The sequence below is a fragment of the Scyliorhinus torazame genome, chromosome 18, assembly GCF_047496885.1.
Source record: "Scyliorhinus torazame isolate Kashiwa2021f chromosome 18, sScyTor2.1, whole genome shotgun sequence".
Lineage (NCBI taxonomy): Eukaryota > Metazoa > Chordata > Chondrichthyes > Carcharhiniformes > Scyliorhinidae > Scyliorhinus > Scyliorhinus torazame.
In genome coordinates, this window is record NC_092724.1 from 61,773,170 (window position 1) to 61,800,726 (window position 27,557).

The 27,557-nt window shown below is 49.6% G+C and overlaps 1 protein-coding gene across 4 annotated transcripts in view; it reads right to left on the reverse strand.

Moving 5' to 3' along the window:
• LOC140395250 (zinc finger and BTB domain-containing protein 7A-like) overlaps positions 1–27,557 on the reverse strand; it is a 319,744-nt gene that overhangs the window by 160,062 nt on the left and 132,125 nt on the right. Inside the window, exon 2 of one of the 4 annotated variants that reach the window (XM_072482807.1) lies at positions 17,265–17,386. The exons of 2 other annotated variants lie outside the window; for them this stretch is intronic. In XM_072482807.1, the coding sequence (XP_072338908.1) occupies positions 17,265–17,356 (92 nt within the window). In that variant the 5' untranslated portion in view covers positions 17,357–17,386. Of the gene's footprint in view, positions 1–16,802; positions 16,888–17,264; positions 17,387–27,557 lie in introns of those variants that run through there. One more of the 4 variants, XM_072482809.1, reaches the window with a different exon arrangement.

A 27,557-nucleotide genomic window follows, 5' to 3' on the forward strand; every position in this document is an offset into this window, starting at 1 on the left:
ACAGGATGAGTGAAGGGGACTTGATGCAAGTTAGAATTCTGGGACGTAGTCTTGGTTGAGCTCCAGTTCACAAGAGGTACTCCGGCCTGTGGGAAGCTTGATCGCACGCATGCTGCATGTAAAGTGTTTGATTTCACATCTCACCATCCATTCCAATTTCCTCTCAATTGGGGGTTCATTCCGCAGATCCTATCTCCCACTTGTCGAGGGTGAGCCCAGACAGAAAACTATTCAACTCAAGGGGGCTTTGCAGCTGAATCGGACCTGCCTACATACAGGCATTCATTCACTAACAAGTATCATTGGACAATAAATAGATCAAAAATCCTGGTTCATTGGAGACTCGGCAGGGGACTGTTGTGTTCCTTGCCAACATTAGCTAATTCAGAACAGGTTGAAATGCAATCCTGGGCTATTGTGACATAATTCACGTGGTGTGGTGCTTCGGCATTTCGGAATAAATCCGACAGGTGTCACAAAAATAATCTTTTGGGGGTTTTTGGGGGGTGGGGGGGGGAGGCGGCGACAGGCTGCTGTTAATAATAATGCCTCACCGGGAGACCCTCTACCCTCAGTGTGGAAGACCAGTGTGAGATTAGAGCCCAGGTTGCAAGATCAACGAGAGAGACAATACACTTTTTTTCCCTTTATTCGTTCATGGGATGTGGCCGTCGCTGGTCGGGCCAGCATTTGATGCCCATCCCTGAGAGCATTTAGGAGTCAACCACATTGCTGTGGGTCTGGAGTCACACGTAGGCCAGAACAGGTAAGGGTGGCAGATTTCCTTCCCTAAAAGGACATTAGTGAACCAGATGGGGTTTTACAACAAATCAACAATGGTTTCATGGGACTTCTGGTTGCGGCTATGCCTAGGTAGGTCGCACGTTCGGCAGCTCCCGCCGGGAACGGACTTTTGGGCTCTCCAGAGGGGCCCCAATGGCAATTGTTCGACCGCTTCCAGTGTGGGAAGGTGACAGCAAGGTCCCCCCGACATTATATGGATTGGACCAGGAGTGGAGCGGTTAAAAAAGTGATCCTGGGGCAGCAAAAAGTGCGAGGGAGGAAAAGCAAGATGGCGGCTGGTGGAGACCAAGCAGCGTGGGCGCAGTGGTCGCAGGAGCAGCAGGAGTTTCTTAAACGCTGCTTTGAGGAGCAGAAGACAGAAATGCTGGCGCCAATGAAGGCGGCGAGTGAGAAGCTTGTGGAGACCCAGAAGGCCCAAGGGGTGGCGATCCGGGAGGTGCGGCAAAAAGCCTCGGAGATCGAGGATGAGATCTTGGGCCTGGCGGTGAAGGTGGAGGTGCTGCACAAGAGGTGGGCGGAAAAACTCGAGGACCTGGAGAATAGGACGAGGAGGAAGACTCTTTGGATTCTGGGTCTCCCTGAAGGAGTGGAGGGGCCCGATGCCGGGGCATATATGAGCACGATGCTCAATTCGCTGATGGGCGCGGAAGCTTTCCCGAGGCCCCTGGAGCTGGATGGGGCTCATCGGGTCCTGGCAAGGAGACCCGAAGCCAACGAGCTGCCAAGGGCTGTAGTGGTGAGGTTCCACCGCTTTATGGCCAGAGAGTGTGTCCTGAGATGGGCCAAAAAAGAGCGGAGCAGCAGGTGGGAGAACACGGAGATCCGAATTTACCAGGACTGGAGTGCGGGGGTGGCTAAGAAGAGAGCTGGTTTCAATCGGGCTAAGGCGGTGCTCCATCGGAAGGGGGTGAAGTTTGGGATGCTGCAGCCAGCGCGATTGTGGGTCACGTTCCAAGATCGGCACCACTATTTTGAAACGCCCGATGAGGCATAGAACTTTATACGGACTGAAAAGCTGGACTCAAATTGATGGTTTGTTGTGGGGGAATGTTTACTGTGTTTATTACGTTTGGGGGTGTTCTCTTGGTTTGAGTGCTGGGTGGGGATGAGTGAATGGGAGAATGTGGGCGTCGGTGTTGGAGGGGCAGGCCCCCACGGAGGAGGAGGGGGAGTGGAGGCCCAGGGATGGGGAGTTGGGGTAAGGCTGCAAAAAGGAGATGCGCCAGAGGGGGCGGGGCCGGCTCAGGAAAGCGCTGACCTTTTTCCCCGCGTTAGGGAAGGATGGGGGTGGGGCGGGGGGGGGGGGGGGCGGTGCTGGAGAGGAGCGCACACTGACTGCCAAAGGGAGGGGGGATTCTCACACTGGGGGGGTCGATGGAATGGCGGGAGAGGCCGGGGTCAGCAGGAGTCAGCTGACTTACGGGTGTGTCATGGGGGGAGCAAAATGGCTAGATGTGGATCTCGTGGGGGAGGGGGGGGGAGGGGGGGGGGGGGGGAGAACAGGGTTGCTGCTGCATTGGCCAAAGGGGAGCTGGAAGTAGGAGAGGTAGTCGGGGCGGGGGTCCACCGCCTGGGGGACTGGAGGATGCGGGAGGCGCGGGCACTTGGCTGGCCTAGAAAAGGAGATGGCTAGTCGGCAGGGGGGGTGGGGACGAGTAGCCCCCCAATCCGACTGATAACTTGGAATGTGAGGGGCCTGAACGGGCCGGTCAAGAGGGCCCGGGTGTTCGCACACTTAAAGGGACTGAAGGCAGACGTGGTTATGCGCCAGGAGACACATCTTAAGGTGGCAGATCAGGTTAGGCTGAGAAAGGGATGGGTAGGGCAGGTCTTTCATTCAGGGCTGAATGCCAAGAACAGAGGGGTTGCAATACTGGTGGGGAAGCGGGTGTCGTTTGAGGCACTGAATATTGTAGTGGATAATGGAGGTCGATATGTGATGGTGAGTGGTAGGTTGCAGGGGGTGCGGGTGGTACTGGTGAACGTATATGCCCCAAATTGGGATGATGCCGGATGTATGAAATGCATGCTGGGTCGGATTCCGGATCTGGAGGTAGGAAGCTTGATAATGGGGGGCGCTAATCCTGAAAGTGGAGGGAACGGAATATTCGGCCATAGCCATCTTGGACCACGCCCCGCATTGGATGGAGCTGGAGTTGGGGGAGGAGCGGGACCAGCGTCCGCTGTGGCGCCTTGATGTGGGACTATTGGCGGATGACGGGGTGTGCGGGCAGGTGCGGGGGTGCATTGAAAGATATTTGGAGGCCAACGACAATGGGGAGGTGCAGGTGGGGGTAGTCTGGGAGGCGCTGAAGGCGGTGGTCAGGGGAGAACTAATCTCCATTAGGGCCCACAGGGAAAAGAGGGAGGGGAGGGAGAGGGAGAGGTTGGTGGGGGAGATTTTATGGGTGGACAGGAGGTATGCAGAGGCCCCCCGAGGAGGGGCTACTCTTTGTGTTCCAGTGCCTTCCCATTATGATCCCCAAGGCCTTTTCAAACGGGTAAGTAGGAGCATCATGAGTTTTGTGTGAGCGAATAAGACCCCGAAGGTGAAGAGTGTGTTTCTGGAGCGTAGCAGGGACTGGGGGCGGGGGGGGGGCTGGCGCTGCCGAATTTGAGCGGCTATTATTGGGCAGCCAATGTGACGATGATCCGTGAGTGGGTAATGGGGGGGAGAGGGGGCGGCGTGGAAGAGGTTAGAGATGGCGTCCTGTGTGGGCACGAGCCTGAGGGCGCTGGTGACGGCACCGCTGCCACTCTCACCGACAAGGTACACCACGAGTCCGGTGGTGGAGGTGACGCTGAAGATCTGGGGGCAGTGGAGACGACACAGGGGCGAGGTGGGAGCCTCGGTTTGGTTCCCGATTCGGGAGAATCATCGGTTCATCCCGGGAAGGATGGATGGGGGGTTTCGGAGCTGGCATCGGGCAGGGACTAGAAGTTTGGGCTACCCCTGGGAAACGCTTTCAGGTACATGCAAGTGAGGGCATTTGTGAGGCGGCAGGTGAGGGAATTCTCACTGCTTCCGGCACGTGGGATTCAGGACAGGGTGATTTCGGGTGTATGAGTTGGAGAAGGCAAAGTTTCGGCGATTTACCAGGAGCTGAAGGAAGGAGGAGGAGGCCTCGGTGGAGGAGTTAAAGGGCAGGTCGGAGGAGGAGCTGGGGGAGGAGATAGATGAGGGTCTGTGGGCTGATGCCCTGAGTAGGGTTAATTCTTCCTCCTCTTGCGCCAGGCTCAGCCTAATACAGTTCAAAGTTACTCACAGAGCGCATATGACAGAGGCGAGATTGTGTAGGTTCTTTGGGGTGGAGGACAGATGTGGGAGGTGCTCGGGAAGCCCGGCAAATCACGTCCATAAGTTCTGGTTGTGCCCGGCACTGGATGGGTTTTGGAGGGGTTTTGCGAGGACTATGTCCAAGGTGGTGAAAGCCCGGGTCAAGCCGAGCTGGGGGTTGGCATTATTTGGGGCAACGGACGAGCCGAGTGCGGGAGGCGAAAGAGGCCGATATTCTGGCCTTTGCGTCCCTGGTAGCCCGGCGGAGGATTTTGCTACTATGGAAAGATGTGAAGCCCCCTAGTGTGAAAGCTTGGATCAATGACATTGCAGGGTTCATCAAGCTGGAGAGGATTAAGTTTGCCTTGCGAGGGTCTGTGCAGGGGTTCCTCAGGCAGTGGCAACCGTTCCTAGACTATCTCGCGGAGCGTTAGGAGGAGGTCAGCTGCAGCAGCAGCCCAGATCCGGGTTGATGGGGGGTTCTTTTGGAGGGGCGTTTGGGTGGGTGAGGGGGGTTTCCCTATTGGTGTTTTTAGATGTCATATGGGGGGTTATTGTATATGAAGGACATCCAATGTATAATTTTTGATTGTTGTGTTCTTGTTTCTTTCTTTTATTTGGAGGGGGGGGGGGGGGTTGTTGAAAATCTGTTGGAAAATTTGAATAAATATATATTTTTAAAAAAACAATGGTTTCATGGTCGTTATAAGACTTTTAATTCCAGAGTACGAGAGAACATGCCCAGACCTTATCGTTAGTGTAAAAGATAGTGCCTCATTGGAGCGGAGGGGTGAGAACATTAAAAAAAATTAATTTATGGGATGTGCTGGGCCAGCAGTTTTTGTCATCCTGGAGGGCATTTAAGAGGCAACCACATTGCTGTGCGTCTGGAGTCACATGTAGACCAGATCAAAATGGCAGATTTCCTTCCCTAAAGGGCATTGACATTAGTGAATCAGGAGGGCTTTTGCGACAATCGACAATGGTTTCATGGTCATCTTCAGATTTTTTAAAATAGAATTCACATTTCACCATCTGCCGTGGTGGCATTTGAACCCAAGTCCTCAGAGCATTAACCTGGGTCTCTCGATTACTAGTCCAGCGACAATACCAATATGCCACTGACTCCCTGTGATGAGGGAGAATGAGAGGGGTGGCACAACGGCAGTGGTTAGCACTGCTGCCTCACAGCACCAGGGACCTGGGTTAGATTCTGGCCGTGGGCGACCAGCTGTGTAGAGTTTGCACATTCTCCCCGTGTCTCTGTGGTTTTCCTCTCACAGTCCAAAGATATGCAGGTTAAGTGGATCGACCAGGCTAAATTCTCCCTTAAGTGTCCAGTGAATGGGCCGAGCTAAGGTGCTCTTTCGGAGGGTCGGTGCAGACTCAGTGGGCCGAATGGCCTCCTTCTGCACTGTAGAGATTCTATGAAAATAAAACCGACTTCTGCAAGTGACAGGAGAACACGAATGCTGGGTGGGGTGCAATGCAATCAAATATTTTAAGAGAGGGTTTGCCCATAAGACACACCCGCGCATTCGGCTATTTGGCACCAACTCTGCTCTTCCCCCACCTGCCTGTTTAGGCTGCATTTTAAAATACAATATTTTCTCCAGTGTTGTAACTTGGGATTCCTTCTGACCATTTGATCAGTTTTTTAAAAAAAATCACTGGAAGTACATGAGCTCTTTAAATAATTATTCCCATCACTCAGCAAGGAAACTTCTCAATGGAAGCAAGATAATGATGGGGCCCAGGTCCAGGCACTCCTGGTTATTGAAGGACACACTATTACATGTGATGTACTTAGTCACCCTCTCAAGAACCAGACTGACCCAAGAGAAGCTGCCATTTTGAGTCAATCCAGTCACCTGAGAATAGGGGTCATATGAAAGAAGGAGAATGGATGGAAGAAAAATAAAATTATTTTGATTCTGGCATCTAGGAATGAGAGGACACATGTAGGGGGAACCTTTGTTTCAAAACTTAAAACCTACTCCATGATGAAACACTGGGTAAGCAAGCCATTCACTGGCATGGTTGGGAGGGGTCTTTGATGATAATAATAATAATCTCTTTTTTTTTTGGAACCTTCATTGTGTCACAAGTAGGCTTACATTAACACTGCAATGAAGTTACTGTGAAAATCCCCTAGTCGCCACACTCCGGCGCCTGTTCAGGTACACGGAGGGAGAATTCGGAATGCCCAATTCACCTAACAAGTACGTCTTCAGGACTTGTGGGAGGAAACCGGAGTACCCGGAGGAAACCCACGGAGACACGGGGAGAATGTGAAGACGCCGCACAGACAGTGACCCAAGCCGGATATCGAACCTGGGACCCTGGTGCTGTGAAGGACCAGTGCTAACCACTGTGCTACCAAGCCACCCATACATACAAGGAGAAAAATACTCCATAAGAGTAACTTTTCCCATTTGTTGTCAGATTTCTTCTGCATTCCCCATTCCAGCTAATGTTAGAGTCTTCAGTTAAACACTCAGGGTGTCATGGAGACTGGAGAACTCTGCACCCTGACCCGCCTGAGGTGCGGTGATCCTCAGGTTAAATCAACACCAGTCAGCTCTCCCCCTTAAATTGGAAAGCAGCCTATGGTCATCTGGGAGGGGGGTGTAGATAGCCTGGGTCACATTGTGATCCAAAAAGACGAGGTGTTGGGTGTCTTAAAAAATATTAAGGTAGATAAGTCCCCAGGGCCTGATGGGATCTACCCCAGAATACTGAAGGAGGCTGGAGAGGAAATTGCTGAGGCCTTGACAGAAATCTTTGGATCCTCGCTGTCTTCAGGGGATGTCCCGGAGGACTGGAGAATAGCCAATGTTGTTCCTCTGTTTAAGAAGGGTAGCAAGGATAATCCCGGGAACTACAGGCCGGTGAGCCTTACTTCAGTGGTAGGGAAATTACTGGAGAGAATTCTTCGAGACAGGATCTACTCCCATTTGGAAGCAAATGGACGTATTAGTGAGAGGCAGCACGGTTTTGTGAAGGGGAGGTCGTGTCTCACTAACTTGATAGAGTTTTTCGAGGAGGTCACTAAGATGATTGATGCAGGTAGGGCAGTAGATGTTGTCTATATGGACTTCAGTAAGGCCTTTGACAAGGTCCCTCATGGTAGACTAGTACAAAAGGTGAAGTCACACGGGATCAGGGGTGAACTGGCAAGGTGGATACAGAACTGGCTAGGCCATAGAAGGCAGAGAGTAGCAATGGAGGGATGCTTTTCTAATTGGAGGGCTGTGACCAGTGGTGTTCCACAGGGATCAGTGCTGGGACCTTTGCTCTTTGTAGTATATATAAATGATTTGGAGGAAAATGTAACTGGTCTGATTAGTAAGTTTGCAGACGACACAAAGGTTGGTGGAATTGCGGATAGCGATGAGGACTGTCTGAGGATACAGCAGGATTTAGATTGTCTGGAGACTTGGGCGGAGAGATGGCAGATGGAGTTTAATCCGGACAAATGTGAGGTAATGCATTTTGGAAGGGCTAATGCAGGTAGGGAATATACAGTGAATGGTAGAACCCTCAAGAGTATTGAAAGTCAAAGAGATCTAGGAGTACAGGTCCACAGGTCATTGAAAGGGGCAACACAGGTGGAGAAGGTAGTCAAGAAGGCATACAGCATGCTTGCCTTCATTGGCCGGGGCATTGAGTATAAGAATTGGCAAGTCGTGTTGCAGCTGTATAGAACCTTAGTTAGGCCACACTTGGAGTATAGTGTTCAATTCTGGTCGCCACACTACCAGAAGGATGTGGAGGCTTTAGAGAGGGTGCAGAAGAGATTTACCAGAATGTTGCCTGGTATGGAGGGCATAAGCTATGAGGAGCGATTGAATAATGGTTTGTTCTCACTGGAACGAAGGAGGTTGAGGGGCGACCTGATAGAGGTATACAAAATTATGAGGGGCATAGACAGAGTGGATAGTCAGAGGCTTTTCCCCAGGGTAGAGGGGTCAATTACTAGGGGGCATAGGTTTAAGGTGAGAGGGGCAAGGTTTAGAGTAGATGTACGAGGCAAGTTTTTTACGCAGAGGGTAGTGGGTGCCTGGAACTCACTACCGGAGGAGGGAGTGGAAGCAGGGACGATAGGGACATTTAAGGGGCATCTTGACAAATATATGAAAAGAATGGGAATAGAAGGATACGGACCCAGGAAGTGTAGAAGAATAGTTTAGTCGGGCAGTATGGTCGGCACGGGCTTGGAGGGCCGAAGGGCCTGTTCCTGTGCTGTACATTTCTTTGTTCTTTGTTTGGGACTTTTACCTTTAGGCCCTCCCACGACAGTATTCCAGAATTTTCCATGACAAAGTGAAGTTCAAAAACCTCTCTCCTGGTGAATGGAATTTTAAAAAGTTCTATTTTGGTTGCCCTACAACTCTGGGCCTGATGTTAAAATTATAGAATCCCTGCAGTGCAGAAGGAGGCCATTCGGCCCATCATGTCTGCACCAACCCACTGAAAGAACATTCCATCCAAACCCACTCCCCTGCCCTATCCCAATAACCCCTCAACCTAATTTACATATCTTTGGACACCAAGGGACAATTTAGCATGGCCAATCCACCGAACCTGCACATCTTTGGACTGCGGGAGGAAACCGGAGCATCTTGGAGGAAACCCAGCAGACACGGGGAGAACATGCAAATTTTACACAGACGCCAAAGGCCGGAATTGAACCCGGGTCCCTGGTGCTGCGATGGAGCAGTGCTAACCACTGTGCCGGCCCCATATTCCTGAAGCTTTCTTCTAGTGAGCTTTCTGACACAAACATTCTCCCTTCCCCCATATTTTATAAAACAAAAATGTTCACAGAAAAAGTGGGGGGGGGGGGGAAATATCCACAAAATCTTCCTTGTTGATTTTTCTTCCGGATCATTTGCTGCAGTCACTGGCGAATGAACCGTTACCTTCTGGAGTCTCCCAGACTCTCGTTTCTGAATTCATTTCTAACCTTTGCTTTCCATAGCACATAGTGCTGCCCTTTGACCTCAATTGAGAAACAAGCCACACCTTCCTGTTATGACAAGAGCCTTCAGCTCACACGACACACAGCAGATATACACAGTACAAGACTGGAGTGAACTCTAAACACAAAATGAATGAGGCAAATTTGGTTGGAATTAAACTATTCAGTAAAATATGCCTCAAATCAACTAAGGGCAGCAATGAATTTTTCACAGCACCTTAAAATGTAGTAAAACATCCCAAGAGATTTCACAGGAACGTAATCAAAACAACATTTGACACCAAGCCACAAACAATAATAGCGAGGAAAGAAAAAATATGGAAAGGCAAAGAGGTTTAGGAAGGGAATTCCAAAGCTTAGAGCTCACCATTAGTAGAGCAATTATAATCAGGGGTGTGGAAGAGGCCAGAATTAGAGTGCAGAGATATTGGGATGTGTTGTCGAGCAGGCAGGGGTTACAGAGACGAGAAGGGGCAAGGTCATGGAAGGATTTTAAAAATAAATAAAATTAGGATGTGGTTGGGGACCAGTTAGAATCTGGGATTAAAAATTTTCTCCATAGGCCTGCGAATTTTTCCTTTCCTAACTATCTACTCAAATTCTTTCGGAAAGCTCCGATTAAAATCTGCTTCCACCAGCCTTTCCAGCAGTGCATTCCAGATCAGAACATACACAACATATCCGAGTGACTGGTAAAGGTCTGGTTGAAATATGGTTACTCTGTAACTGAAAAACGACCAGATTGTAAACTTTTACCTTGCTGAGGTGACCTTCAGCACATAATACTATCACCTGTTTGCAGAGTCCTGCCTTTTGCTCAGCCAATTGGCCAGACCTCAGCCATACAACTAGTTAACTATTTTAACAGAGCCGCAATAAGGAACTACATAATTAAGCTTTATATATATATTCTTCAAATGGTATACGGAAAATTTTCGTTATACTGCTTTCACTTCTAGTTTACTGATGGTTTTCCCAGCAATCCAACAATAATACACCAACAAAGAAGCTCTCCTTTTCTGAGGGAGTCTGTTGACGTTAAAAAGTCAAGCTTGCGTTTCCATGGGCGGCACGGTAGCACAGTCGTTAGCACTGTTGCTTCACAGCGCCAGGGATCCGGGTTCGATTCCCGGCTCGGGTCACTGTCTGTGCGGAGTCTGCACGTTCTCCCTGTGTCTGCGTGGGTTTACTCCGGGCACTCCGGTTTCCTCCCACAAAGTTCCAAAAAATGTGCTGTTAGGTGAATTGAACATTCTGAATTCTCTCTGTGTACCCGAACAGTCGCTGGAGTGCGGCGGCTAGGGGATTTTCACAGTAACTTCATTGCAGTGTTAATGTAAGCCCATTTGTGACATTAACAAAGATTTATTTATTTAACTCCTTTCACAACATCGGGCCTGAAAGGCTTCACAGCCAATTAAGTACTCCTTGAAGTTGGATGGCATGGTGGTCCAGACTGCTGCCTGCGGCGCTGAGGACCCAGGTTTGATCCTGGCTCTGGGTCACTTGTCTGTGTGGAGTTTGCATATTCTCCCCGCGTCTATGTGGCTTTCACCCCAACAACCCAAAGCTGCTACTTGATGTAAGCTTTGCTGAAGGATGCTCCAAACTCTGATAAGTTCAATGTATTTATTGAGCAATTAACAATGCTCCTAAATGAGTTCGACACTCTGCTAATCTGACTCTAGTAACTCAGTATACTCTGCTAACTATACAAGCTTGCTCTAGACCATGTGCTAGGGTGCGGTGTTGCTGTTAATCAACCCTGTCTTGCTCTCTAGGTTTCTGCCAGTGGAAGAGGCAGAGCCTGTGTGCCTTGTCCTTTTTATAGTGATCGTGCAGTGCCCCCTTGTGGTAATGCCACCCGTGTGTCCTGATTACCCATTGGTTGTGTCCTGTTCTGATGACCCATTGGTTGCGTGTCTGCATCATGACACAGGATAGGTGGATTGGCCACGCTAAATTGCCCCAGAATTGGAAAGAAAATAATTGGGCACTCTAAAAAGTGTGCCACGGATAAGTATTGCCCACCGGTGAGGGCTGTCAGAGACTTGGTATAATATCTCATCTAAAAGATGTACTTCAGTATTGAGTGCCAGCCTGGATTTTTGTGCTCAAGACTTGAATCCCAGTAATTTGACTCAAGAGGAGAGAATGCTACCAACTGAAGGGATAGTTTTAAGGAAGGTCATGCTGATCAAATTCTTACTGAAGTTGTGATGTAACTCTTCCTATTAGTGTGTGTGTTTTGATTTAATAACCAGCCATCGGCACTCACTTTAGTGTTGAGGACATTGGCTGGAACCCCCCCGGTCTCAGGTGAGTGTAACAATGTTATGAGCTGGGCGGACATCCTAAAGTAAAACTCGGAAAAGCAGATGGTGCACGAGTGTCGAGTTACAGAAAACAGCAATCCTGAACACTGACAATTTTAGGGCTTCTGAACTAAGAAGGAGGCATGAGAGAGAAGTAGCTAGAATCACGACCAGGAGATTTGCTGTTCTTCAACCATGTATGGTGCTGCTCTCATTATGTGACTGGACTATCAATCCAGGGAACAGGAACTCAAATCCAATGATGGCTGTTTGAGAATTTGAATTTAGTTCAAAATAAGACTGGAAATAGAATGCAGGTATCAGTGAAAGTGACAATGAAGCTGTTGCATTGTCGGGGGAAACCTCCAATAGGTTCACACGAATGTTGCTTGGGGAAGAAAAGTGGCTGTCCTTCTTCATTCTGCCTACATTTTTAAAAATAAATTTAGAGTACCCAATTCATTTTTCCAATTAAGGGGCAATTTAGCGTGGTCAATCCACCTAGCCTGCACATCTTTGGGATGTGGGGGCGAAACCCACGCAAACACGGGGAGAATGTGCAAACTCCACAGGGACAGTGACCCAGAGCTGGGAATGAACCCAAGACCTCGGCGGCGATGCGGCAGTGCTAACCACTGTGCCACCATGTTTCCCCATTCTGGCCTATATGTGACTCCAGTCCATACCAGCATGGAGGAGTCATAAATCTGACGTGGCCTGGGGCAGCACGGTGGCAAGCCACTTAATTCTATCAGACTGCTGTAATAGCCCCCATCCTAACAGTGTTGTGAAGAAGGCCCATCACTACATTCTCGAGGGAAATAAGAGCTGGACATGACATAATAATAAGATACAATAGAATGTACAGGGCAGAAGGAGGCCATTCGGCCCATCGAGTCTGCACCGACGCTTGGAATTAGCATCCTACCTCCACCCCATCCCCAACGTTTTTTGGACACCAAGGGCAATTTAGCATGGCCAATCCACCTAACCTACACACCTTTGGATGATGGGCGGAAACTGGAGCACCCAGACACACAGACACGGGAGAAGGTGCAAACTCCGCACAGACAGTGCCACAAGCCAGGAATCGAGCCTGGGACCCTGGAGCTCTGAAACATCTGTGTTAACCACTGTGCTCCCACTAAGAAAAGGTTGAAGGCACTGGATACTGCAGAAGTTATAGGGGCCCTTGCAAAATCCCAGTAATGATACTAAAGCCTACTGTTCCAGAGCTAGCTGCAGCCCATAGCCAAACCGTTCCAGTACAGTTACAACACTTGCACCCATCTGACAATGCCCAGATGCATCCGGTCCACAAAAAGCAGGACAAATCCAATCTCATCAGCCTACTCAAGATCAATGAAGCGATGGAAGCATTGGTCCAAACATGAACAAAAGAGCTGAATTACAGACAGGAGGTGAGAGAGACTGCCCTCGACACAAGGCAACATTTGATGGGAGTGTGGCATTATGGAGCCGTGGCAAAATTGAAGCCGATAGGAATCAAGGGGCAAGGCTCCACTGGTCGATGTCATACCTAGCACAAAGCAAGGTGGGTGTGGTTGTCAGAAGTCAACCATTTCAGTCCCACAACACTATTGCAGGAGTTCCTCAAGCCCAAACATCTTCAGTTGCTTCATCAGTGACCTTCCTTCCATCAGAATGTCAGAAGTGAGGATGTCCGCTGATGACTGTGCAGTACTCCGTACCATTCACAATTCCTCAGATGCTGGAGTAGTCTGTGCCCATATGCAACAAGATTAAGACAACATTCAGACATGGGCTTATAAGTGGCAAATGACAGGCAATGACCATGTCCCACAAGAGGGATTGTACTATCGAACTTTGGGCTACAATAGCATCATCATCACTGAATCCCCTCATTATCAAGAAATCATCATTGACAAGAAATTAAACTGGACTAACCGTAGAAATACCCTGGCTACGTGCAGCATGTGGCGCAGTGGATAGCGCTGGGACTGCGGCGCTGAGGACCCAGGTTCGAATCCCGGCCCTGGGTCACTGTCCATGTGGATTTGCACATTCTCCCCATGTCTGCGTGGGTTTCACCCCCACAACCCAAAAGATGTGCAGGTTAGGTGGATTGGGCATGCTAAACTGCCCCTTAATGGGTATTCTAAACTTATAAAGCAAAAAAAAGAAATACCGTGGCTTCAATAGGAGGTCAGAGGCGGGGCGCATAATCCCCAAATGACTCCCCAAAGCCCGTCCACCATCTACAAGGCACAAAAGTGTGATGGAATACTCTCCACTTGCCTGGCTGAGTGCAGCTCCAGCGATACTCAGGAAGCTCAACAGCATTCAAGACAAAGTAGCCTACTTAACAGGCAACAAGACTCAACTTAAACATTTATTCTCCCTATCTCTGATGCACAGTGGCAGCAGTGTGCGCCAAGATGCAACTCACCAAGGCTCGCAGCTGATGTACGGGCACTACAAGTTTCCCTCCAAGTCACTCACCATCACAACTTGCAAATTATATTGCCTTTCTTTCACTGTCATTGGATCAAAATACTGGAATGCATTCCCTAACAGCACTGTGGATGTACCTGCAACTCATGGACTGAAACAGTTTAAGGAGGCAGCTCAGCGCAACCTTTTTAAGAGGAAGTAGGGGTGGGCAGTAAATGCTGACCATGCCAGTGACATCAACATCCCGTGAAAGAGCACAAAAAAAATGCCAGCTTTAAATATATTTTTTTTCCAATTAAGGGGCAATTTAGTGTGGGTCTCATCCCCCTACACATCTTTGGGTTGAGACCCACACAGACACGAGGAGACTCCCCACGGACAGTGACCCGGGGCCGGGATCGAACCAGGGTTCTCGATGCCGTGATGCGGCAGTGCTAACCACTGCGCCACCATGCCGCCCAGAATTAATCTCTTAAGAAGTGCTGGTGTGTGGGCTTGGAGTGGGCTGAAGTACAAGATGTGGCAGTGTCATTGTGCAAACGCACATGTACATAAATGACAGCACATGAAAAGTGCAGCGTGGGGGTTACCAAGTAGTCCAACAAGTCAAAGTGGAGGTTGGGGGGGGGGGGGAAGAAGATTTTGAAGATAAGTGACTGAAGCTAAATTAGAATTATAAATAGAGATAAAATCAATCTCAACACAATCATTATTCTAAAATTATAGTTGCTATGGAAATTGACCAGTGACACCATTCAGCTGAGAGACTGGAGATGATACTTCAGATAATTCCAGAGCTGGGCAGCATGGTGACAGTGGTTAGCACTGCTGCCTCAAAATCGCCTGGGACCCGGGTTCAATTCCGGCCTTGGGTGACTGTCAGTGCGGAGTTTGCACTTTCTCCCTGTGTCTGTGTGGGTTTCCTCTGGGTGCTCCTGTTTCTACCCACAGTCCCAAGATGTGCAGGTTTAGTGGACTGGCCATGCTAAATTGCCCCTTAGGGTCCAAGAGATTGGGTGGGGTGCTCTTTCGGAGGATCTATGCAGACTCAATGGGTCGAATACTCTCCTTCTGCACTGTCGGGATTCTCTAATTCTCCAGCATGATTCCGAGAGCATTTAGCAAGCCAGGTCAAATGGCAATGCATCTGCAGTTCCCCACAGGTGTGTAGAGAAGTGATGCCAGTCTCCCGGTCGGAATGCCACCCATAAAGGTAGTCGAAATGAGTCAGCCATGGCTCAGTGGTAAAACCCTTGACTTAAGGAGTCAGGAGGTTGTGGGTTCGTACTCCATGGACTTGAACATATAATTCAGTCTCTCACGCCAGTGCAAGCTGAGGGAATGCTGTACCTCCGAAGGATGTGGCCTTAAAGTGGGGATTGGCTGACCGTTCAGTTCGAGGCAAAAGATCACGTGGCATTGTGTGAAGAAGAGCAAGAGAGTTCTCCCTGCTGGCCTGGCCAATATTCATCCCTCAAGTAACATCTGAAACAGGTTCTCTGGTCATTTGCTTCAATGTAGGATCGTGCTGTATGCAAGTTGGCAGCCAGAGCTCTGAACATAGTGACTCACTTCAAAAAAAGTACTCCATTGGCGGCAAAGAGCTTTATGACATCCTGAGTGCATGAAGGGTTAGAAAGGAGCATTCTTTCTGTTTAGTTCAGTACATAAAAAAGGCATAGTGATCCCCGAACCACACCTACAATCTTGGAAAATCGATGCCGAGGAGTGTAGACTCAAAAAGGGGAGTTCATTTGTGAAGTTGAACAAGTGCCAAGCAAACAAACAGTCGCTGGAGAGGAAAATGATTGGAACACAACGTACGTCCATATGCTCAAAAAACATGGACACTCGGAACTCTTGATTTCTGAGCGACACACTGTATTTGGAATATACCAGAGAATAACGTACACTAAGGAGTAGATAAGTAGACCAAAGAATGCAAAAACACTAATGTTGTAATGTGCCACAGTAATTCCACATGGTGTGTCAATATTATCAATGCTCAATATCTACAACCCAACCCAGTCAGCTCCTCTGCTTTTAACCCAGTTATTGATTTGAATTATTATTCCTCTGCTGTGCCTTCTTGACACTTAACTAGCCCTTTTCTACTTTGATCTTTTGCTTTAAGTGGCAGTTGGCGAGTTCACTCTGAAAAGGGGCGGGTCTCAGCGGGTTTTTTTGGGCAGTCGAAGTTCCTGGTTTAGCCACTTCTGGTGCAGTCAAATTATGTGGGGGAGGGAGCAGAAAGATGACTGTGCTGCAATAAAAATGTCCTTGCAGCTGAGCTGTGAAGCATCGATTGGAACCTTTTACTAGAGTTACCTTTTAGCTCAATTTTGGATAAGTAACCATTATCCATTTTCAGGAAACTATTCAGCTGCAGGAGAGGCATCTGACAGAAGCCCAAACTACTCCTCAGCCAGTACCACACACTTTCCAGTCAGGCGATGGAAACGTTGCTGATTCCTCTCACTAAAACTCAGGCAAACAGAGACCAAAACGTAATGTCCCCACTACTACTCTATCTGGCTAACAATAGAGAGACCAGAGAGCAAAGCTGACACCTTACCGAGTGTAGTTTCATTTGGCTCAGAACCACAAATTTACTTGTTGAACCTTTTCCACAATTCAAGAATATTTTTAAGCTTGGATAAAAATCTTAGCACCAAACAAGCTCACCAAGGCCACTGTCACACTGCCAGTAAGGTCACTGTACCCTGCTGTGTAGCAGCACAATTAATGAGTTTACCAGACAATCTGACCATTTAAAATGGGGCTGTTTCCCCCCTATTCAATAGAAAAGCCAACCATATAAGATCAAAGGATTTGCCTAAACTGAGTGTCCGACTTTTACTTTCAAGATCCAATCACATTACTGTGGCAGACCAGAATTGTATTTTAGCCCAGCTTTTTAAGAGCCACCAAAAAGGAATTCAGGAGAAAAACATAATATACCCCAGCAGATTAAATTGTTACTCACAACCTATGATCTTGTGCATTCTTGTACACTGATTAAAAGGCTGTCTACCATCTGCTATACAAACATGCAAGACTATAGCTCCTTCAGAAAAGGCGAGTTAACAGGGTCAATTTTGGGAGTCTCTGAAACCAGCAAGTATATAAAACATCATTGTACAATTCTGAGAAATGGGGCGGGTTGAGACAACTTAATGACAGGGAATGCCACAAATCAGCTCGGAGGAAAAAGGTACCTGGCAAGTATGGGTTCTTATGAAACACACTGGAGCAGTGAAAACTAAATGCATAGCAAGCCCCTCTAAAGAAGTTGGGGGGGGGGGGGCACAAAGAGGGAGGCTAATCACACAAGGGTGTGCTAATCGGCTCTTATCTGACTTGAAAGCAAGAGGAGTAGGTCACCCGATGTGGTTGGAGTGGGTTGCAGCACCAGAAGCAAAGTAAGTTTAAAAACAAAACTACTCACATTTTATGACTGACATTTCGCTTTTTCTGTTGGTCTTTGCAGTTGATCTTTTTGTAATATTTCTGTTTCAATAACATTGAAGAAGACATCATCGTGAACCAGCCGGAGGAGTTTAATTGTACCTGACAGTACGAGGAAGCTAAATTAACAGACTCATATTGATCTTAACTAAAAACATCACAAAGTTCTCAAGATAGCCAAAAGGAAAAAGGACGATCTTTTACTGGTGCCAACTCAGGTTCCTCACACTACAAGGTTCAGTAACTCCTCCCAGCCAGCACCTTGCGTGTTAATGATTGTATCCCCACTGGGATTAATTTAGGTCTCTCACATTGTCGAGGCTCACTGACTCCTCCCAGTCAAACACACAGAACCACCCTTTTAACACCAGGAAGCTACTTCTTCCACTGATTGAAAGAGCTACACCAAAACTGAAACTCCATGCAAGGAAATTTTAAAATCAAATTTAGAACAGCTGCTGTATAGCTTCAAGCTGACTATTTGCAGGAATTCTTATGTCAGTTTTTAATTGGCAAAAAGAAACTCCTTTTTGCGTTGTGGGAGGGGGGATGGGGGAGTGTAGATCTCAAAAGAGTTGACTAACTACTCACACGGTTTCGCCATGGGTTAAATTGGCAAGCACCGGCTTGCTACTGTCTGTTCTTACTGATTGGTGGGCTGATCAAGATCAACCAGAAATAGTACTATAGCAACAGCGTGACCTGAAGCGCAAAGATAGTAAAATGCATGACTAGATTCACATGGGCATCAGATGAAGAGGCACTCAGTGTCCACACTGTTTAGGTTTAAAACAAACACTTTTTTTTGTTAGTGAGTAGGGATGGCTTGTGCCAAAAAGCTACCAGCACTGTACAAGTAACATGACACAGTTTAACTCAGCCCCTCCCTGCAATTCCCTCACCACTGTGGTTAAAGTGCAAAAAAACTCAACCGTCTTTTTATTGTGACGACCCAGTTTTTAAAGGGGAAGTCTCACTGCAAATGACAACTTATCTGGTGAGCCCAGTTCCTGGAAAAGCCTGCTTTAAGAATGAAGACAACCAAGTTACCAGCGGTAGGCAATTTTTGCTACAGTCCCTATTTTGCCTAAGGCATTTTCATATCTACAATTTGGAAAAACATTTAGAAGACAATTCATTGCATCCTCCATAAATATACAAAGCCCTGAAAGTCCTTTAGTGACAACTTCAGTGTCCCTTTAAATATTTCTCAAACACCTCTTCACCCTTCTCTCGTTCGCTCTACCCAATATGTATACATTCTCTTTGTTTCACTCCCCTGGTCAGATGAAGATGGAGAGCTGATTTTCTCAATGTGGTTGGGTTACGTGAAACATCCAGTCACCAACTTGGGAGCAATTTTCATACATTCATGTAACAAAGTACCAGCAAGGATGTGATGAACGGTTACTGCAACACTGTACCCTTGTCATCATGTAAGGTGATGTTCCCTTTAAGACCGGGCTTGGAACCCTGGGGAACTCCGCCTCCGGCTCCGCCCATCTGGGAGCTGTATACAAGGGGCCGCCTTGTGGGCAGTGCAGCAGTTAGCACACGTCTCGGCACTAGTCTAGTTCTTAGTTTATTAAAGCCTTCTTTACTGTTTACACTCGAAGCATCGTTATTGAGGGTACCACAATTTAATAAACTAAACTACATCAGGATGGACGCAGGCCTAAAACCAGAGAAGCTCAACCTGGAAGCACGGACACCGGAGGCAAAGGAAATTTTTAAATACTGGCTCCGATGCCTACCTGGATTCCTCAGAGACTCCCATCCTGGGGCCACGCAAGCTGCGCCTACTCCACGCCCGGGTGAGTCACAGAATCTCCGCCAAGCTCGAAAAGGCTACGACTTATGAAGAGACGGTCGAGCTACTCCGCAAGCGGTTCGTCAAGCCTATCAACGAGGTGCACGGCAGACATCTGCTCTCTACCTGCCTGCAGCGCTCGGGGGAAATCGCTAGACGAATTTGTCGAGAAACTCACCGCACTTGCCAGGGACTGTGACTACCAGGATGTGACAGGGGAAGTCCATATGAACCTGCACATCAGAGACGCTTTCGTGTCCGGCATCCGCTCGACCTACATCCGGCAGCTGCTCGAAAACTGGGCAAAAGACCTCCAGGACACGCCAACGCTCACCTCCTCGATGGAGGTGGCCCGACATAACTTGGGTACGTACCCCTCGGACTCTGCTAGCCCCCCACCGGACTTCCTCAGACTCAGCCATATTACAGGCCTGCGCCACACGGCGACCCGCTCATCATGGGGGCACACCGTGCTACTTCTGCGGGCAGGGCCAGCACCCACGCCCACGCTGCCCAGCCCGCTCCGCGATCTGCAGCGACTGCGGGAAGAAGGGGCATTTTGCGAGGGTCTGCATGGCCAGACCCAGGGGCCAGAAGAACAAAGAACAACCGGCCCGAAAATCATGCTCTCAGGCCCGCAGGTATCGCAATGCGGCTGCGCACCGACCCGACACGCCCTCTTCTGACACGTCATCAGCCTCACAATCATGGGAGCAGCCATCTTGTCGGCAGCCACCTTCTCGACCCTGCACGCGCAGCTGGCGGAGGCCATTTTACAAGTCCGACTCGGCTGAGGATTCCGACTACCCGCGAGTGGGAGCGATCACCCTCGACCAAACTTGGCCAAAACACCTGCAGAACTCTATGATGCAGGTCCAGGTCAACGGGCGCGACACTGCATGCCTCTTCGACTCCGGGAGCACGGAGAGCTTTATCCATCCTGAAACGGTAAGGCGCTGCTCTCTGTGCACCCATCCCGCATCCCAAACCATAGCCCTCGCATCCAGGACCCACTCGGTACAAATCACGGGGTACTGTATCGCGGATCTCTCGATCCAGGGCACCAAGCACACCCGTTTCAAATTTTATATCCTTCCCCACCTCTGTGCCCCCCTGCTGCTCGGACTGGATTTCCAGTGCAGCTACCGAAGCCTGACACTGAAGTTCGGCGGACCCTTGCCCCCCCCTCACGGTATGCTGCCTTGCGACACTGAAAGTCGCACCCCCCTCGCTATTCGCAAACCTCACTCCCGACATTAAGCCCGTCGCCACCAGGAGCCGGCGGTACAGGCCCAAGATATGACTTTTATCAAGTCAGAGGTCCAGCGTTTACCGGGAGAGGGGGTCATCGAGGCTAGCAACAGCCCTTGGAGAGCACAAGTGACGGTAGTCCGGTCCGGGGATAAGAAACGGATGGTCGCAAGACCATAAACCGATTCACGCAGCTTGATGCATACCCCTTCCTCGCATCGCAGAAATGGTAAATCGGATCGCCCAATACAGAGTATTTTCCACGGTCGACCTCAAATCCGCCTACCACCAGCTCCCCATCCGACCAAACGACCGTCCCTGCGAAGCAGCCGGCTGGCTCTTCCACTTCCTCAGGGACCCCTTCGGCGTCACAAATGGGGTCTCTGTCTTTCAAAGGCTGATGGATCAAATGGTGGACCAGTACGGTTTGCGGGCTACATACCCGTACTTGGACAATGTCACCATCTGCGGCCATGACCAGCAGGACCATGACGCAAACCTCAAAGTTCCTCCAGACCGTCCGAGCCCTCAACATGACCTATAATGAGGAAAAATGCGTTTTCCACACAACCCGGCTAGCCATCGTCGGCTATGTAGTGGAAAACGGGGTCCTAGGTCCTGACCCCGACTGCATGCGCCCCCTTAAGGAACTCCCCCTCCCCCGCAGCCTCAAGGCCCTCAAACGGTGCTTGGGGCTCTTCTCCTACTACGCCCAGTGGGTCCCCAAGTATGCGATCAAAGCCCGCCCACTCATAAAGACCACCACTTTTCCCCTCTCGGCTGAGGCTCAATTGGCCTTCAACCGCATCAAGGCCGATATTGCCAAGGCCGCTATGCGCGCGGTGAATGAAAGTATCCCCTTTCAGGTAGAGAGCGATGCATCAGACATCGCCCTGGCTGCTACCCTCAATCAGGCAGGCAGACCAGTAGCGTTCTTCTCCTGGACCCTCACCCCCTCTGAGGTTCGACACTCTGCAGTCGAGAAGAAGGCACAAGCCATTGTGGAGGCTGTGCGGCGCTGGAGGCACTACCTAGCCGGTAGGAGGTTCACCCTCATCACCGTCCAACGGTCAGTCACCTATATGTTCGATAACACGCAACGGGGCAAAATAAAAAATGATAAAATTTTGAGGTGGAGGATCGAACTCTCCACCTACACGTACGATATCAAGTATCGTCCAGGGGAGCTCAACGAGCCCCCAGATGCCCTGTCCCGCGCGCGGCACATGCGCCAACGCACAGGACGACCGCCTGCAAGCCATCCACAATGACCTCTGCCACCCGGGGGTTACCCGGCTCGTCCATTTTATCAAGTCCCGCAACCTACCTTACTCAACCAAGGAGGTCAAGGCCATGATCAGGGCCTGCCAGATCTGTGCGGAGTGCAAACCGCACTTCTATCGGCCAGACAAGGTTCGACCCGTGAAGGCCTCGGGGCCCTTTGAGCGACTGAGCGTGGACTTCAAGGGGCCCCTCCCGTCCACCAATCGTAATGCCTATTTCCTCACCGTTATCGATGAGTTCTCCCGTTTTCGCCATTCCCTGCCCCGACATGACCTCAGCCACGGTGATTAAGGCACTGCACAGCATCTTCACCCTGTTCGGTTTCCCCGCTTATATCCACAGCGACCGGGGCACATCGTTCATGAGCGATGAACTGCGTCAGTATCTGCTCAGCAAAGGCATTGCCTCGAGCAGAACGACCAGTTATAGCTCGCGGGGAAACGGGCAAGTGGAGAGGGAGAACGTGACAGTGTGGAAGGGTGTCCTTCTGGCCCTACGGTCGAGAAGTCTCCCAACTACCCGCTGGCAGGAGGTCCTGCCCGATGCTCTACACTCCATTAGGTCGCTCCTCTGCACGGCCACGAATGAGACCCCTCACAACCGATTGTTTGTCTTCCCCAGGAAGTCTACCTCCGGGGTCTTGCTTCCACCTTGGCTGACGGCTCCGGGACCGGTTCTTCTCCGGAGGCACACGAGGAGCCATAAAACAGACCCCCTGGTCGAAAAGGTCCAATTGCTCCACGCCAACCCCAGTTACGCTTACGTTGACGGCAGGCAAGATACGGTTTCCCTCCGGGATCTGGCACCCGCTGGATCCCCCACTACAGATGCCCCTTCCCGCGCCGCTCCCCTGCAGGACCCGGCACCCCCTACAACACACCCCTCCCGGCCCCACCCCCCGTTGGTGAGCACCTACCGCGCGCCCCCCCTTTACACACCCCGCCAGCGCCGGCCCTGCCTATTCTCCCTGCGCCCTGTTCCCCTGCCCCGACCCGGACCAAAGCTCCGACCGCCGTGCTCCCGGACGTACCCTCAACCAGGACGTCCGTGTCCGCTGCACCACCGCCCGAGCTGAGGAGGTCGATGAGGACGATCCGGCCACCGAGACGGATGGACTTATGATGGCACTTCACCCCCGCCGGATGAATGTGATGAACGGTTACTGTAACACTGTACCCTTGTCATCATGTAAGGTGGTGTCCCCTTTAAGTCCGGGCTTGGAACCTTGGGACCTCTGCCTCCGGCTGCACCCATCTGGGAGCCGTATATAAGGGGCCGCCTTGTGGGCAGTGCAGCAGTTAGCACACATCTCGGCACTAGTCTAGTTCTTAGTTTATTAAAGCCTTCTTTACTGTTTACACTCTAAGCGTCGTTATTGAGGGTACCACAATGGAGCTTTGTTGCAGTCCCCAACAATTCAAGCCATTTAGGCCACACCCAAGCTAATAATCCTGTTCTAAGCCAAAGTACGGTGCAAAGTAACATGATAAAGACTACATGGGTAACAGCTTATTAGTTTATCAATAAAATAAAAGTGGTTAGCACTGCTGCCTCTCAGCGCTGAGGACCCGGGTTCGATCCCAGGCCCAATGCACTGTCTGTGTGGTATTTGCACATTCTCCCCATGTCTGCGTGGGTATCACCCCGCAACCCAAAAGATGTGCAAGGTAGATGGACTGTCCATGCTAAATTGCCCCTTAATTGGAAAAAAAATTTAATTAAAAAAAAATTCAAGAATATATTAAGTGTTGCACAATCTACACTGATATTCCAGTGCAGTGTTACAGGGATGCTGGATATCCGGTTTTTCAAAAGAGATGTTAAACGGAGGCCTCAATTGGTAATAGAAACATAGAAAATAGGAGCAGGAGGAGGCCATTCGGCCCATCAAGCATGCTACGCCATTCATTATCATGGCTGATCATCCAACTCAATAGCTTGATTGCTCCCTCTTCCACAAACAATCAAACCCTCCAGCTCCGACAAACAGTGGCAGCCGTGTGTACCATCTACAAGATGCACTGCAGTAACTCGCCAAGTTTCCTGAAACAGCACTTTCCAAACCCACAACCACTACATCTAGAAGGGCAAGAGCAGCAGATACCTGGGAACACCACCACCTGGAGGTTTCCCTCCAAGTCACTCATCACCACGACTTGGAAATATATCACCATTCCTGCACTGTGACTGGTGCAAAATCCTGGAATTCCCTCCCTAACAGCACAGTGGATGTACTTACACATCAGGGATTTCAATGGTTCAAGAAGGCAACACACCACAACCTTCTAAAGGGCAACTAGGGATGGGCAATAAATGCTGGCCTAACCAGTGACACCTACATCCTGTAATTGAATTTTAAAAAAATAATGATCCCTCCTTCCCTCCCCATTTCCTTTGATCCCCTTCACCCCAAGTGCTACATCGAACTGCTTCTTAAAACCATACAACACTTCATGTGGTAATGAATTCCACAGGCCGACCACTCTCCGGGTGAACATATTTCTCCTCATCTCAATGGTCTACCCCATATCCTCAGACTGTGGTCCCTGGCTCTGGACACGTCCACCATCGGGAACATCTTTATTGCATCCATCCTGTCTGGTCCTGTTAGAATTTTATAGGTTTCTAGAAGATCCCCCCCTCATTATTCTTTTATTTTAAATTTAGAGTACCCAATTCAATTTTTTCAATTAAGGGGCAATTTAACGTATTCAATCCACCTACCTTGCACATCTTTGGGTTGTGGGGGCGAAACCCACGCAAACCCCCCTCATTATTCTGAACACAGCGAATACAAACCTAACCGACTTATACGTCTGTTCTGCAATCCCAGGAATCAGTCTGGTAAACCTTCCCTGCAATCCCTCTAGAGCAAGAGCATCCTTCTTTAGTTAAGGAGACCAAAACTACACACAATATTACAGATGTGGCCTCACCAAGGTCCTGTATAATTACAGCAAGACTTCCCTGCTCCTGTACTCAAATCCTCTCGCAATGAAGGCCAGCATACCATTTGCCTTCTTCACCGCCAGCTGCACCTGCATGCTTACCTTCAGTGACTGGTGTACGAGGACATCCAGGTCTCATTGCACATTTCCCTCTCCTAACTTATGGCCATGCAAATAATAGTCTGCCTCCCCATTTCTGATACCAAAATGGATAGCGTCCCATTTATCCAAATTATACTGCATCTGCCATTCATTTGCCCAATCATTCAACTTGTCCAGATTACACTGAAGTATATCTGCATCCTCCTCACAGCTCATCCTCCCATCCAACTTTGTATCATAGGTCCTCTCACTTGGACAGCCCATGGCACTATAGGAGCAGCAGCAGATTTCTTCCCAGCTTTCTGGCCAATATTTATCCATCAAACAAGCTGCCTCACGACGGCGAGGACCCGGGTTCGATCCCAGCCCCGGGTCATTGTCTGTGTGGAGTTTCCCCGTGTCTGCGTGGGTCTCACCCCCACAACCCAAAGATGTTCAGAGTAGGTGGATTGGCCACGCGAAATTGCCCCTTAATTGGAAAAAAAGTGAATTGGGTACTCTGAATTTTAAAAAAATTCATCAACCAAATTCACTAAAATAGATTGGTCATTATCACCTTGCTGTTATTGGGACCTTACTGTGTATAAATTAACTGCCATGTTTCGTACATAAGAGCGTCTGCTGACATTAGAACATAGTGCAGAAGGAGTGCAGAAGGAAGCCATTCGGCCCATTGATTCTGCACCAACCCACTTAAGCCCTCACTTCCACCCTATCCTCATACCCAATAACCCATCCTAACCTTTTTATGGACACTAAGGGAACTTTAGCGTGGCCAATCCATCTAACCTGCACATCTTTAGACTGTGGGAGGAAACCGGAGCACGCGGAGGAACCCCACGCAGAATCGGGAAGAACATGCAGACTCCGCACAGACAGTGACCCAGCGGGGAATCGAACCTGGGACCCTGGCGCTGTGAAGCCACAGTGCTAGCCACTTGTGCTACCGTGCTGTCCAACATTGGCAATAAGGGGGATGTCCCGAGCTGTGAAAAGCTCTATAGAAACACAAGTATTTCTTTTTACTTAGTATAGGGAACAAAATTACATTTACATTACATTCTATTAAACATAGTGAGGATGATATTGATCTTGGTCAGTGTTACAATCCCAATGCTGTATAACTATAGGAAGATCCTAGAATGGTACCCTGGCTCAAAAGACCATGGGCAGGATTCTCCGACCCCCCGCAGGGCCGGAGAATCTCTGGGGGGCGGCGTGAATCCCGTCCCGCCGCCGGATTCTCCGGCGCCGGTTTTTCGGCGGGGGCGGGAGTCGCGTCGCTCTGGTCGGGGGCCGTTGGCAGTGGCCCCCACCCGGCGATTCTCTGCTCCGCAGTGGGCCGAGTGGCCGCCCGCTTTCGGCCAGTCCCGCTGACGTAAATCAAACAAGGTTCTTACCGACGGGACCTGGCTCTGCGGGCGGCCTGCGGAGTCCTCGGGGGAGGCGCGGGGGGATCTGGCCCCCGATCTGCGGGCGGGCCAGTGCCGTGGGGGCACTCTTTCCCTCCGCGTCGGCCGGTGTAAAGGTCCGCCATGGCCGATGCGGAAAAGAACCCCCTTGCGCATGCGCTGGGATCACGCCAGAACACGCTGGCGCTCCCGCGCATGTGCCAACTTGCGCCAGCCGGCGGAGGCCATTCGGCGCCAGTTGCCGCGGCGCCAACCCCGCCGGCGCCGGCCTAGCCCCTGAAGGTGCGGAGGATTCCGCACCTTCCAGGCAGCCCGACGCAGGAGTGGTTCACACCACTCCTCGGCACCGGTACAACCCGTGCCGCCAGATAGCGGTGAATTCTGGCCCATATCTTGTACTTTTGTTTATAAAATATGGAGGAAAAGAGTCACAGGACCGCTAATTAGTTTTAACAAGACAAAAAAATCATAGAATTTACAGGGCAGATGGAGGCCATTCAGCCCATCGAGTCTGCACCCGCCCTTGGAGAGAGCATCCTACTCAAGCCCATACGTCCACACTAACCCCATATCCCACTAACCTCACCCCACCTAATCTACCTAACCTGCACATCTTTGGACCGTGGGAGGAAACCAGAGCACCCGGAGGAATCCCATGCAGACACAGGGAGAACTTGCAGACTCCGCACAGACAGTGACCCAAGACAAGAATCGAACTGGGGACTCTGGAGCTGTGAAGCAACTGTGCTAACCACTGTGCTACCATGTTGTCCCATTGGTTAAACTTGAAAACATTGGATGATATAATATGCCTTTACTCCCCATTAGCTTAACAACACAACACAAATTACAAAATACAACTTAAGTTATAATGGTCTCATTAACACGCAATCCCTTTTAAGCATACAAGATGACTTGACACACTCCTCTCTGAACCCAAGGTGAATGTCTGTGTATTTCTCAGCAAAGTCTCGCAGATGATTCTTATACCGTGACCCACCTTGTCTCAATGAACTATGGCTCCCACACGAGTGATTTCAAACTCCGCTTTCATAAGTCACACTTTCAAATCTTCTTTTAAATTGCGCTTTCTCTCTCAGTTTCGCTTTCAGGTTTTACACCTCTCCCTTCAGGTTTCCTTTGTCTTAAAACTTCTTACACAAACTCAAGAGGTCTCGCCGCCGATTTCCACAATTATTTCAAATAATGTCTCCCAAACTGTAGTAATTTCTCAAAACATTACTGCAGATATTTTTCTGGTCTTTCACAATCCAATGTCTTTTTAACTCTGTGACTTTACTACTAAAGAGTGATCTATTCTGTCTCCCAGTTTCCTCTCTTCCATTAACTCGATAACTTTTTGGAAACTTCTCTTCAGTCCTCCAGTTTCCTTAACTGGCTGGACTTTAGAATTCCGGCATGTCTTCTTAACCATTACGTCACAGTATGGCTTTTCTTCTAACAAG